Source organism: Chelonia mydas, chromosome 1 (assembly GCF_015237465.2).
Source record: "Chelonia mydas isolate rCheMyd1 chromosome 1, rCheMyd1.pri.v2, whole genome shotgun sequence".
In the NCBI taxonomy this organism is placed as follows: domain Eukaryota; kingdom Metazoa; phylum Chordata; order Testudines; family Cheloniidae; genus Chelonia; species Chelonia mydas.
The window spans coordinates 341,860,924-341,875,697 of NC_057849.1; the positions used below are offsets into that span (position 1 = coordinate 341,860,924).

At 47.9% G+C, this 14,774-nt stretch overlaps 1 protein-coding gene across 2 annotated transcripts in view; it reads right to left on the bottom strand.

The window, feature by feature from the left end:
- IL15RA (interleukin 15 receptor subunit alpha) overlaps positions 1-14,774 on the bottom strand; it is a 57,306-nt gene that overhangs the window by 11,083 nt on the left and 31,449 nt on the right. Inside the window, exons 2-4 of one of the 2 annotated variants that reach the window (XM_037889400.2) lie at positions 8,776-8,970; positions 7,485-7,571; positions 6,072-6,473 (exon numbers count right to left, since the gene is read on the bottom strand). In XM_037889400.2, the coding sequence (XP_037745328.1) occupies positions 6,072-6,473; positions 7,485-7,571; positions 8,776-8,970 (684 nt within the window). The remainder of the gene's footprint in view (positions 1-6,071; positions 6,474-7,484; positions 7,572-8,775; positions 8,971-14,774) is intronic. The other variant, XM_037889401.2, reaches the window with a different exon arrangement.

Genomic DNA, 14,774 nt, shown 5'->3' on the forward strand with positions numbered 1-14,774 from the left:
CAAGTATATATTAGTGGCCCTGAGCCGTCTTCTCCAGGGGGTCCCATTAGGTCCATGGCTATTCACTTGAAGGGTACCTCTATGATGGGAAGGGGTACTAAAGGTGCCCTCAAGTGAGGACGGGGACTGTACAGCTGACACTCCAGGCAGGAGGCACAGTACTCCCGCACCTCTTCATGTACCCCGGGCCAGAAGAACCGTCGTAGGACCCATGCCAGGGTCTTTTCTATCCCCAAATGCCCCCCAAAAAGATGGCTATGGGCAAGGCTTAATACAGTGTTTTGGAGGTACTAGAAGCTGCTGTGCCTTCTGCCCCTATACTGGTGCAACCCGGTACAAGAGATCCTTTTTCATTATGAAGTAGCATCCTGGTCTCTGGGTTTTCCCTTCCACGGGGACCCCATCTATTTCGGTCACCTCCTTTCTAATGTTGTCATACCTTGGGTCTTCAGCTCGGTCCCATCCAAAAATTTTTCTCCCAGGGCTAATCTGCCTGAGCTCTAGGGGGCCAGTCTCTGTTGCCTCTCCTTGTTCAGAGACATTAGGGTGGGGGGTCAGGCAGGGCAGCCTCCTTTCCAGCCACCCTGGGCCGCCTGCCCGCCAGGGCGACCTCTGTTCTTGGGTCAAGGCCTTAGCTGCCCTTCTTTCCCTTTTTGTCTTTCTACCCTGCTTGGGAATGGAGAACAAATCTGGGGATATTTCAGAGAAGATTGGGGGTTGAAGCTAGTGAAGCCAGTAGGTTTTCAAGGTTTCACTCTTCTGTAACCATCTGGCCTGACCCTGTCACAATACATACAACCTTGGGGTGTGCAACACCCTCTGCAAACAGATGAAGTGTCCCACAGATGCCACACAGATAATGGATATTGCCCAAACTCACCTCCTCACTGTGGCTTCTCTTTATTCTTAATTAAATTAACACATCCCCAAAGCAGGACTTCACTTACAAACACGAGCCTTAACCCAAAATGTTTTCCCTCCATAGCAGGGTAATTAAGGGTTTTCCCTGCAGAATCTCCCTCTAGTTCTCTTTTGCACCAGGGAAGATGCTGAATCCCTTATATTCCTGAGTGGAGCTAATGAGACCAGATAGGCGGGTTGTCAGGGTGAGTCAGCCAAATAGTTCTGCATCGTCATACTTGTTCTAAAGCCTGATCCCAGTCACACCATATGTATGCGCACAACACAATTCATTCCTAGCATGAATGGATTACTATGATTGAAAGAGAGGATGGGAAGTCTTGTGATGAAGCTACTGGACTGAGACTCAGGAGATCTGGTTTCAGTGGTGCTCAGGTACTGTGGTGAGGGGGTCGATATCTGGATCTCCCACGTCTCAATTTTGTTTCAAAATAAAAACTAGATCCAGCCTCCCCTTGCAGAGCCATTTTCTCTGCCTTTTATTCTTCCCTTATAAGCTAGGAAAGCTGACAGTACTCAGACACATATCAAGAAAAAGTGCTGTTTCTGAGACTTACGATTTAGAGGGACTTAGCCCATTTTTCCTACTGGCTCTAACAAGAGACATACTTTAAAAAACAAGCAGGTGTAGAGATGGGGAGGCCCACAGTGCTTTGGCTCAGCACTATGGACAGGTTTCAGAGTAGCAGCCGTGTTAGCCTGTATCCATAAAAAAGAAAAGGACTTTTTGTGGCACCTTGGAGACTAATGAATTTATTTGAGCATAAGCTTTCGTGAGCTACAGCTCGCTTCATCGGATGCATTCAGTGGAAAATATGCATCCAATGAAGTGAGCTGTCGCTCACGAAAGCTTATGCTCTAGTAAATTTGTTAGTCTCTAAGGTGCCACAAAGTACTCCTTTTCTTTTCACTATGGACAGGTGTCTTTAGATCATAGCTGCTGGACTTGAGTTTAAATCTGATCCAAAGTAACAAATGGACAGGAGCTGTTCTGATCATAGAATCATAGAATATCAGGGTTGGAAGGGACCTCAGGAGGTCATCTAGTCCAACCCCCTGCTCAAAGCAAGACCAATCCCCAATCAAATCATCCCAGCCAAGGCTTTGTCAAGCCTGACCTTAAAAACTTCCAAGGAAGGAGATTCTACCACCTCCCTAGGTAACGCATTCCAGTGTTTCACCACCCTCTTAGTGAAAAAGTTTTTCCTAATATCCAACCTAAACCTCTCCCACTGCAACTTGAGACCATTACTCCTTGTCCTGTCCTCTTCTACCACTGAGAATAGTCTAGAACCATCCTCTCTGGAACCACCTCTCAGGTAGTTGAAAGCAGCTATCAAATCCCCCCTCATTCTTCTCTTCCGCAGACTAAACAATCCCAGTTCCCTCAGCCTCTCCTCATATGTCATGTGTTCCAGACCCCTAATCATTTTTGTTGCCCTTCGCTGGACTCTCTCCAATTTATCCACGTCCTTCTTGTAGTGTGGGGCCCAAAACTGGACACAGTACTCCAGATGAGGCCTCACCAATGTCGAATAGAGGGGAACGATCACGTCCCTCGATCTGCTGGCTATGCCCCTACTTATACATCCCAAAATGCCATTGGCCTTCTTGGCAACAAGGGCACACTGCTGACTCATATCCAGCTTCTCGTCCACTGTAACCCCTAGGTCCTTTTCCGCAGAACTGCTGCCTAGCCATTCGGTCCCTAGTCTGTAGCTGTGCATTGGGTTCATTGATGTTTCATCCTAGTCCCCGGGGTCTGTTTATGGACCACCGCGGAGCCTGGCAGGGTTGGCTGTGGCTGCCTGAGAGGGCTGGGGCTGGAATGGCTGCAAGTCAGGGCTGAGATGAACCGGCAGCGTGCAGTGGAATAACCGGGGACCTGTGGGTTGTGACTGAGGTGAACTGGCAGAGCTGGGGAGGTGAGGGGGCAGGACTAGAGCAATAGGGAGCACTGCAGATTAGCAAACAGATGTGAAGGCGAGTTTATCGCGCTAGGTTAGCTAGCTGGATTGGGGCTGAGGTGTCTCCACGGGCTTTTATGAGGTAAGATTTAGTGTGCCTCACTCCGAATCAGCCGCGGTGGCTGGGTCAGTGTGCACTGCCTAGGCCCCTTGCCCAGTGATGTGAACACAGGGCTGGAGGAGTACCGCAGCCATGACTAGGGATGGCCAGTTCCCCTTCTTCCTCTTCCTCCTCCTTTCCAGGCCTGCCTCACAACTCCCCACCCCTGAGGCCAGTGCAGGAGGTATAGATGCTGTTGTCTTCATCTATATGATGGATTGGGAGAGACAGTAAGGGGGGCCAGAGATACAGTGTGAATTGAGAGAGCTGGAGGAGGGTGAAAGAACCAGGGGTCTAAGCAACCCAGTGGGGCTGAAGAGGCTCCAAGACAAACAAGGTGTGGGGAGCTGGGACCCACAGAGTGGGGTGGGGTGGTGAAAGACCATGGGAGAGGAGTTGGGGAGACCCAGTAGGAGCATCTGTGGGCAGATGGGTGGGTGGGGGCAGGGCTATCCCTAGCCATTTGGGGGCCCTACGCAGTCCCCCCCGCGGGGCGGGGTGTGTGTGGGGGGTCCAGGTCTCCGCGGGAGGGGTGTGGGGCTGGCCCCAGGTCTCCGTGGGGGAGGGGGGGCTGGCTTCAAGGGCAGTGGGGAACCGCCCCCCAACACTCACCGGCGGCATGGCTGGGGCCGGGTCGCTGCACTTCCCGCCGCCGGTGAGTGCAGGCCAGGCCCTGCTGCAGTCCTCAGGGGAGTTGGGGCAGGGCTGGGGTGGAGCGGGGATGGGGTGGAGCAGGGTGGGGGCCATGGGGAAGGGGCGGGGCCAGGGGCTTTGGGGAAGGGGTGGAGTGGGGGCGGGGCTGGGGTGGAGCAGGGGTGGGAAGAAGCAGGGCTGGGGCGGAGCAGGGGCCGGGGCCATGGGGAAGAGGCGGAGCAGGGGCTGGAGCAGCACGCAGCTGCGTAGGGCACCAGGAAATGTGGTGTCCCAAATTTCCTGATGCCCTACACAGCTGCGTACTTTGCATATGGATAGGGATGCCCTGGGTGGGGAGAACAGAAAGTCAAGCGGGACGTGTCGTGCCTTTGAAAGAGGAGAGGGGAAAGATGGGAGGATGGGGAAAAACAATAAAAAGGAGAGAAAAAGAAGAAAAGAAAACGTTAAATGGCTAGAAGAGGAGACAAGAAGGGAGGAATGAGAACAGGGAGGAAAGAAACGGAGGGAAGAATGAAGCAGCAAGAAATAGTGCACACATTTAAGGACAGATTAACTGTTCTTTTCTCTCATTCTCCAAGGCCTAGACTGGGCCAAATCATTGGGCCCTCCCCATTCTTTGCCTACTGGGCTTTTTCCATTAAATCTACCCCTTCTGGTCACTGGAGTTAGGCCATACTGTTCACACTTGGGTGCCTCCAGGTAGGCCTCTATCAGGGGTGGGCAAACTACGGCCCGCAGGCCAGATCCGGCCTGTCAGGGCTTTGGATCCGGCCCGTCAGGGCTTTGGATCTGGCGCAGTGGGGCTAAGGCAGGCTTCCTGCCTGCCCTGGCCCTGCACCACTCCTGGAAACAGCCGGCACCATGTCCTTGTGGCCCCTGGGGAGGGGGGTGCAGAGGGCTCCAGAACGGGGAACGGCAGCCAATGAGAGCTTCGGGGGTGGTACCCACAGGTGAGGGCAGCGTGCAGCAGAGCCGCCTGCCCCACCACACCCCCTGGAGCCACTGATGAACATGCTGGCCACTTCTGGGAAGAAGCGAGGCCAGGGCATGCAGGGAGCCTGCCTTAGCCCCACTGCCACCCTGGAGCCGCTCCAGGTAAGCGGCACTGGGCCGGAGCCCACACCCCAAACCTGTCCTGCACCCCAACCTCCTGCTCTCAGCCCCTTACCCCCTGCCTTGAGCCCCCTGCTGCACCCCTTCTGCAACCCAATCCCCTGCCCTGAGCCCCCAACCTCCTGCCTGAGCCCCCGCCACACCCCTCCTGCACCCCAACCCTCTCCCTGAGTCCCCCCCACACTCTGCACCCCCTCCTAGACCCTACCCTCCTGCCCTGAGCCCCTTCCCACACTCTGCACTCCCTCTTGCACCCCAACCCCCTGCCCTGAGTCCCCAACCTCCTGCACCCCACAACCCCTTCCGCACACCACACCCCCTGCCCCAGCCGTACATTCATGACCCTGTATACAATGGAACAGAGCTGTCTGCATGCAGAAGTTGCATCAGTTTCGTTAACCTGGTGCAAAACCCAACGATGATATTCTTATTGTGGACTATTGAGTGGCTTATTTCATTTTAGCATAATCCAATTTTCTTTTTAACTGATTAAACAAATTGAAATAAGACATTCTGAAACCGAAATAAGAGCCACGTAAACTTGTATTGGTTTGACCATTATTATTTCTATTGTGGCAGAGCCAAGGAACACCAGTTGTAGCTCACTGATAGACCTCATTGTGCTATAAAAACACAGACCCAAAAGATGGTTCCCTACCCAGCAAGTTTAAAATTTAAGTAAAGACGAGGGCAATAGGGAACAATGAGACAATACTGGTTAGCATGACAGGTAGGGCTTTTCAGCCAATTTAGTTAAACTGGTACAACTTTGTGTGTGGACATGATTTTAAAATGGGCTTAATTTAGTTTAGACTGCACCTGTAAGGGTTTGTTTATATGCAAACTGCAACCAAAATAACGAAGTTGGTTTTAATTCACAGCTTTAGTTATTTCAGTGCAGATCTGTGTGTGGACACTTATTTCAAATGAAGAGTATATGATTTCAGTGTAATGTAAGTTAGTATTTTTACTGAATTTAATTTATTGGAATAGGACACTTTTATTTACATCTTATGCTGATATAAACAACATTTAAACTGAGATTAGAGTGTCCATACTGGGGTTTGTATCAGTTTAACTAAATTGTTTTTTAAACCGATTTAAGTTAAACCAGCGCAACTTGTGTGCGTAGACAAAACCTGAGTTAAACTGGTGCCGTGTGTGTGGACAAGGCAGCAGGTGCATGTAGTCCCTGTGAATATTCTGATGTACTAGGTGATACTGAAATGGTTAAGCAGGGTGCCTAGCAGGCAGCGTTGTTAGCAGGTTAGTTTGGCCCATGCAGTTAGAATACTAGGGATTGGTTGGTGACAAACCTTTAGTGCTATGGGTGACTGTTGTGAGAAGCTGTGTTGAGTCTCCTGTGGTCACACTGGCTGGCACTGCTGTTGACCAATCTCCTTCTGTTGTAACTGTTTCCAACAATGGCTCATCAGTCCAGAGCTGGGAGGTGTGTGTGTCCTGGGTGGCTGTGATGCGCCGTTGTGTGGTGTCTTCCGTGGTCACGCCAGCAGGCCCCTTTGATGACCTGATCTCAGTTGTTGTTGTTGCAAGTGTTCCCCATGAAGGCTTGTCAGTCCTGAGCTGAGAGACGGGGCCTGCTAGTGGTGAGGTGGTCTCCCTTTCATAGGATGGTGTGGAGGCCATGACTGGGACTGTGGTAATCTCTGCAGTTACTCTGGTTACTGGTGGTTTAGCTGGTGTAAGAGTCTTTGATTCTAGCAAGTGGTTAAATACATTCTTAGGCACATTTGAAAGACAAATGAACTGTTGCTTTTATTTTAGTTCTTTACGTCCTGATTCAGGCAGGTGTATAAGCAGATGCCTAACTTTGAAATTAATGGGATTGCTCACATGCTTAATGTTAAGCATATGCTTAAGGACTGTCCTGAAATGAGACCTTAAAAACTAAACATGTGAATGTTTCTTACCCAGATTCATTCTTCCCTGGGCAGATACCTGATTTGAGCACTCTTGTCTCTGGGTTACAAGGTGAAGAGGTGTAATGACAATAAAATACTATTTTATAATATATTCAACTATATAGTTAACTTTTTAATAGATTATTTTGTATTGTTGTTGTCAGAGGTGTTAGTAGTGGAGCTCCCTGGCAGGGTCAAGCCCCATGGTACTAGGTGTTGTATGAACGCATAGTGTAAGACTGTCCCTGCCCTGAGAGCTGACGATCTGACTTAAAATGAGGCACTACAAAGGAGTGTAGTAAACAGCAGAGAAGGGCGGAGGAGGAGGAGATAATAGAGATCAGAGTTAGGCACTGTGACCAGATTTTTCAAACACGGGTGCTTAAATTAGCCGCTGAAACCCATATTGAGGCACTGTGAAAAATGGCCTGGCTTTCGATTCAGCCCATGGGAGATGAAGTTGCTCAGGACCTTGGAAAATCAGGCCACTCTGATGAAGGATTTAGGTGCCTAACTTTAAACACCTGCCTTTGGCAACAACGGCTTAGGTACGTTTAAGTACCACTGCAGCCACAACCATCAAGGACAGGGGAGGAGGAGGAGTAGTGAACCAGATTCTCAGCTGGCGTAAATCAGCATGGCGTGGCTGATTTCAGTGGAGCCACACTGATTTATAGCAGCTCAGGATCTGGTCCACTGTATCTAACTTAAAAATCAACACCTGAATTTCAGTCTCTCCCCCCACCACCCAAAAAATAAAATAAAATAAAATAAAAGCTTGGATTCTCTGTAGTGAAGGGAGCTTACCTCTGCTGACAGGACTGGTTGCCTCTGTCCTAGGTGCTGCTGATGTCTGTTTGGGGCTGGAAGTTAAAGGAGGTAGAGCAGGGTCCCCTGGTGAAAGAAGACACAATGGTATGCTTGTAAGGAGTGACAACACCTTGCCCTTCCATAGTGTCCCTTACCCATAGAGCTCAAAGCACTTTTACAAATAGTACTAAATGAAGCCTCAGGTAGGGAATTATTAGCTGCAGCCAGGGAAAGTGAGACAGAGAGGAAGCAAGGGACTTGCCCAAGACAAATATAAGCGTAGAACCCTGAAGTCCTGACTCCATTCCCTGCTTTATTCACTAGATCACACCGCTCCTCTACATAACAACTGGAATTATCTTTGCCCTAGCAAGGTAGAACTCATCCACCCTGTAGCTCTACCTAAAAATCAAAGATAGCTAGCAGGCAGCTGGTAATGTTCTGCCATTCAGTCTTGAGAGCAGCATGTAACACACGGACACCTTTCTTTGTAGTGTGGGGCTCCATTAAGTCAATGGAAAGACTCCAGTTATCTCCAGTAGGCTTTAGACGGGGCCCCACGTGAGTGTTAAGGAACTTGGGGGAATCAGGCATGCGGCGACTGTGTGGAGAGGTGCAGAATAGGGATGCCACAACCTCTCAGATGGAGTCCGATTTTTCAGGTGCCTCACAAACCAGCAGTGGCTTCCCCACAGCACTGCGTAATTGGCTAGGTGCATTACTGGAGGGGTTTTTTGCCTTTCTGACATCCAGATGCCGGCCGCTGCCCGAGTCAGGACACCATACCAGACTGGCCAGTGCTTTGATTTCCATGGCAAATCCTCAACCTGCGCTGGATCTCTCCTCATGTCCCAAGCACGAACATTTGAGACCACTTCATACTGCTTAGGCATCCCTCTCACCTACTTACAGAGGGCCAGGTTCTGCAGATCCCACTCAGGTTGAGTGCTTACTCCCCTGAGCATTGAGTTCAATGGGACTATTTGCATGAGTGGGTGCTACTCAGTGTCAATGTTGCAGAATTTGGCCCTTAGTCCATATTTTGCTGAACACAATAGGCCGTACGCATCCTTGGTGTAAGTGGGCATAGCCACATCTAAATCCACACAGGGATCGACTGGACCCAGTATCATCCCAGTGCAGCACAATTATAGAATGATCATTGTCCTCTAGCTGAGATTCACTTTTGTCTACCCTCCTGCAGATAATCTTCTGACATTGCATTCCTTACATTTAGTCATAGCATTAAGCACAGCGGCATCATACCACACTGACAGCAGTTACTTACTAATACAAAGTAGATTTGGCTCTGTCCAACGGAGCGTTTTGGTGACTTTGTCCATTACACACACAATGAGGCTGGATGTCCCAGCTTTCCTTTTGTAACCGTCTCTGCACGTGTACCGCAGGCTGGCATTCAACAAATTATTATTGCCGACCTGAACATCTGCATTGTTGACCTCCTTTGGCACGCTGCATCTTTCTGAAATGAAAAAAATACAAGCTGAGAGGGAAAAATATATAATGCTAAAGATCACATCACAATATTTTAAATATTGCTGGTTAACTCGAAAAATGTCTCTGGCTAGCACTGTGTGCGCGTGTACTCCTTACTGCCTTCCACTGGGTGCAGTATATCTGAGCTGGCCTTTAGGTTTGCTCTGTTGCAGAGATGCCCAAACTTTACAATGCTAGAGGCTGTCCTGAGAACTTGCTAGGAGCCTGAAGCGTGCTCTGGTGGTCAGAACACAAGTATGGAGCTCCTGAGTTCTCTTCCCAGCTCAGCCAGTTGCCATGATACCTCGGCCATGTCACTTAAAACCACTGCCTAAATCTCTCCATCTGTACAATAGGAATAATGATACTTCCCGCTTGCCCAGAGCTGCTGGGAGAAATAGTTAATTGCAATCTAATGCTTTGAAGATAATTAGGACTGTGTCCACAGGCACCAGTGGGCGCTGGAAAACAGCTGTTTCGCGGCACAAGCGCTGGGAGCCAGGGGGAAAAGCGGAGAAGCGGCGCTCAGGGGGAGGCGGAGGTGAGCTGGGGCGGGGGGCAGGGCGGGGAGCTGCCGACGGGGTCGGCGCCTATGACTATGTCAACAACTCAGCTGCACAACCTTTTTCAGAAAAGGACTTAATTAAGCATGTGTTTCACTCATGCTTTTGTTCACTGCACTTAAGCATGTGTTTTGCTTCAAGCTGAGTACTCTGCCAAACAGGGATGGACATAAGTATGCACTTTATACATTCCTGATGTGGGGCCTACGTCAAATATTTATGAAATGGGCCTGGTCACGAGTAGAATGTTTGTTGTATTATTATTTGTTAAATGCCTACAACAGTGTTTTTCAATCCAGGGGTCACAACCCCCAGTCAGGGTCAGAATAAGTAATTGTGGGGTGAGCGGGGGGAGTTCAGGTCATGACGTGTTGCAAATTTTATTTCTCTAAAGCAAAAGAAAATATGGCTTCCCTCATTCCCTGCAAACTCTTACCCTTCAAGGTCAAGTGTTCTCGGTCAACCTTTCGAATCACATTCACAAATAAGTTACACAGGCTAGTGGTTAGCATGGATACATTTTTTTTACTCTTATTTTTACAGTAAACATAAGTTGGTCCAAAAACTGACTCAGAGTAAGGCATTGCCAACCTGAAAAGATTGAGAAACACTGCTCTGCAAGAGCCAGTAGAAGACATGGTCCCTGCTTTAAGTTCCCTATGGTCAAAACAGACAGACGACACAAACTGGACACAAAGCATACTGGGACCTAGACCTAGTGGAAGGTTTTGAGGATGCGTGGCTGTGGGTGCGAGTGAGAGAGGAGTGGGGTTCTTGTACCTTTCTCTGAAGCATTTGGTTTTAACAGCTGTGAAAATGCTGCACTGGTGTGATGGTTCTGATTTGCTTTGATCAGAGCCCAGTTTTCAAATTCTTTCCATCCTCTTGCTCAATTCTACTAACTATAGCAGAGAAACTTTGAATTGGTCTCAGACCGGAGCAGACTTGTTTCGCTGCCTTGACTGTCACCGCTGTTTCAATCGGCAGGTTCTGGGCCGGATTCTGATCTGGTGTAAATCAAGAGTAACTCTATAGCGGGCAATGGAGTTACATTGTTGTAATAACTGTGTGCGATCAGAACCAGGCCCTTAATGTGAGCAATAAAACACTAAAGATAGATGTAGCCATGCAGAGAGCCAATATACCCCAGCTTTGTGTGTGTATGTACTGCTAATGACCGCACCTCCCAAAGTGCTATATAAGAGTTAGGTGATATTATAATTATTATATAGGTTTGCTTATAAAATGCTTAAATCTAAAAACCTAAATAATTACATTTTAGAATGAAAATATTTTAATATATCTGTGCTGCTCCAAACAGTCTTTGCTGAAAGCCCATGCTTTTAATCTGTTTGTATTTAATATAATTAATAAACAATATTTAAAAGGCTTAAATCCCTGTTTTTGCCGTCTTGGATGTTCAGCAAGGATGCCTTATAGTCCAAAGGAATGAAAACAACTGAACCCAGTATTGAAAGTAAAAACAAAAGCGGGTACTTTTAACAAAAGTGGGTAGTATTTTAGGCCCTGGCCTCTTTAAACACGTCCACAGGGGTGGATCTGATTGAAGTAATTGGAGCTCTGTGTGGGTACAGAGGCCCTTCTGCATGGATCCAACTGCATCATCAGGGCCTTTTACAATATCTTTTCAGACTGTACATATTTTATGCAGTGGCATAATGATCTGGTTGGTGAAGAAGCTTTGTATCCCTACTGTGTGTGTGTTCGTTAGGGGATGATTTCTGGGTCGTAGAACCCTCTTCCACCGCTAATATGAACAATGATACTTTGCTCATCTAGGGCGGCAGAGCTCCGAGTGATTTACAAACATGAATGAAGACTGAATATCACTGGGTGGTAGTATTATTTACCCTATTTACAGACAGGGAAATTGACACAGAAAGACTGAGTTGCCCTAAGTCACACAGGGTGAAATTCACCCCTCTGAAGATGACCAGCACAAGAGCCATGCACCGCTTAAGTTTCATCCACATGGAGTCCATGGCAGAGCTGGGGAAAGTACTGACTCCTAGTTTGATGCCTTCACTAGAAGACCATCTTTCTTCCCCTGGAATTTTGCTTGTTATATGATATGTTTACACAAATAAAGAGATGCATCTGTTTCAAATCAGTTCAGTATTTTTGCTTTGTGACCAAAAGGAGAAGACATAGCCAAAATCACTGACTGCTATGGGGAGATCATAGAATCAGAATATCAGGGTTGGAAGGGACCTCAGGAGGTCATCTAGTCCAACCCCTGCTCAAAGCAGGACCAAGCCCCAACTAAATCATCCCAGCCCGGGCTTTGTCAAGCATGATCAGCAGTGGTCTCTATACCAGCAGCTTAATTTTAAGGCGTCACAACAAAGGAAAGTTTTAAGGAGGGTTTTGAAGGAGGATAATGGGTTACTCTTGTGGAAAACCACACTGAGAGAGTAGTTATCAGTGGTTCAGTCAAGCTGACAGGGCGTATCAAGAAGATGCCCACAGGGATGTGTCCTGAATCCAGTTCTATTCATTAGTGATTTAGATAATGGCACAGAGAGTACACTTATAAAGTTTGTGGACGATGCCAAGCTGGGAAGCATTGCAAGCACTTTGGAGCACAAGATTAGAATTCAAAATGATCTTGACAAACTGGAGGAATCGCCTCAAATAACAGGATGAAATTCAATAAGGACAAATGCAAAGAACTCCACTTAGGAAGGAACAATCAGTTGCACACATACAGAATGGGAAATGACTGCCTAGGAAGGAGGACTGCGGGAAAAGATCTGGGGGTCATAGTCGATCACAAACTAAATATGAGTCAACAATGTAATTCTGTTGCCAAAAAAAGCGAATGTCATTCTGGGATGTATAGCAGGAGTGCTGTAAGCAAGACACATGAAGTAATTCTTCTGCTCTCCTCAGCACAGATAAGGCCTCAGCTGCAGTACGCTGCCAGTTTAGGGAACCACACTTTGGGAAAGATGTGGACAAACTGAAGAAAATCCAGAGGGGAGCAACAAAAATTATTAAAGGTGTGGAAAACATGACATATGAGGAAAAATTGAAAACAACAGGGTTTGCTTATTCTGGAGAAGGTAAGACTGAGAGGGACATGTGGAGAGAATGCTTATTAGCTTTCTTCAAACCATTGTGAAGGTTTTATTCGTATTTCCATTGGCAGGCAAGATATTATTGCATGCAGTTTGTTGATCATGAACAAAGAACATGGTCAACTCTTCATTAAAGTAAATATGGAACTATATTCTAATCGTTGTATCATAGCGTTAAGCATGCTGTGTGAAATCTTGACATCCAGGGTCCTCCTTATAGGTAGCTGACACCGCTTACACAAAGCAGTTGTGTAAGAGTTTGTCTACAGCAGTGATTTGCAACCTTTTTTCATCTGCGGACCCCTAAAAAAATTTCAAATGGAGGTGAGTTCCCCTTTGGAAATCTTAGACATGATCTGTGGATCCCCAGGGATCCGGGGGCCACAGGTTGAAAACCACTGTTCTATGGTGAGGACAACCTTTCGTGGATCCCCTTAGACATAGTCTGCAGACCTCCAGGAGTCTGCGAACCACAGGTTGAAAACCACTGGTCTACAGGACATCAGTTCATGGCAAGTAAGCGCACTGTAGAGACACCCTGGTTTCACATATGCTATAAAGAGGAGGGGGATAAATTGTTCTCCTCATCCACTGAGAACAGAACAAGAAATAATGGGCTTAAATCGCAGCAAGGGAGATTTAGGTAAGACATTACAAAAAACTACTCAACTGTCAGGGTAATTAAGCACTGGGACAAATTACCTAGAGAGGTTGTCAATGGAGGTTTTTAAGAACAGGTTAGACAAACACCTATCAGGGATAGTCTAGAAGAGGGGTAGGCAACCTATGGCATGCATGCCAAAGGCAGCACGTGAGCTGATTTTCAGTGGCACTTGCACTGCCCGGGTCCTGGCCACTGGTCCCGGGGGCTCTGCTGCTGGCCTGGGGTACTGGCTGCCGGCCCCCTGCCAGCTGGGGTTCCATCTGCCGGCCCCACTCAGCCTGCTGCTGGCCCTGGTCCTGGCCACTGGCCTGGGGGGGGTCTGCTGCTAGCCTGGGGTACCGGCCGCCGACCCCCTGCCAGCTGGGGTTCTGTCCGCCGGCCCCGCTCAGCCCGCTGCTGGCCCTGGGTCCTGGCCACTGGTCCAGGGGGGCTCTGCTGCTGGCCTGGGGCTCTGCAGCCGCCCCCAACTGTGGCCCACTGGCCTCAACCTGGGGCAATGAGGGGTGCAGACAGGGGCAAGAGGGGGCGCAGCTCAGCACCCCCACCTTAAAAATTGTTCCAGCGCCACTGTGCTGGGATATTTTTAAGTCCTGATTTGCTGCTTACATCACTATCACACCACGTGGAACAGCGCACTGTGTTTGACGCTGAGATTAGAATGTACATGCAAGAACTGGAATCTGAATTTTCTGACAGATTTCAAGATTTCCAGCAATTTGGCCCAATGCTTTCTTTTCTCTGAAAAGTTCGGTGAAAGCAACTTGGATTTATCTGTATTTCAGTGGATGGGTGTTGAAGATTTTGAAATGCAGCTCATTCAGTTATAAAGCTCAGAAATGTGGGCATCAAAGTTTGGAGATCTGCGGAGTGCACTTGAAGCTACCGAGAGACATCACGGGGCCACTATTCTGACCTGCTGGACGTCCCTGCCAGTGAAATTTAACAGTTTGAAGACAAATGCTTTCAGCATGTGGGTCCACGTGCCTGTGTGAACAGGTATTTTCACACATGATATCTGTCCCTCTCGGAGGCGGTTAACAACTGATCACTCAGAAGCCTGTGTGCAGCTTAAAGTATCCAAATATGTGCCAGACATTGGAAATCTCAGCAAGGAAAAGCAAAGGCAAGGATCACACTAAACTGATATGATCTGCATTTTTATTTAATTTTAAATGAAGCTTCTTAAATGTTTTAAAAACCTTATTTAAAATGGGATGATTTTAGTTGGGGATTCGTCCTGCTTTGAGCAGGGGGTTGGACTAGATGACCTCTTGAGGTCCCTTCCAGCGCTGATATTCTAGGATTCACTTTACATACAATATTAGTTTAGTTATATATTATAGACTTATAGAAAGAAATCTTCTAAAAACGTTAAAATGTATTACTGGCACATGAAACCTTAAATTAGAGTGAATAAATGAAGACTCGGCACACCACTTCTGAAAGGTTGCCGACCCCTGGT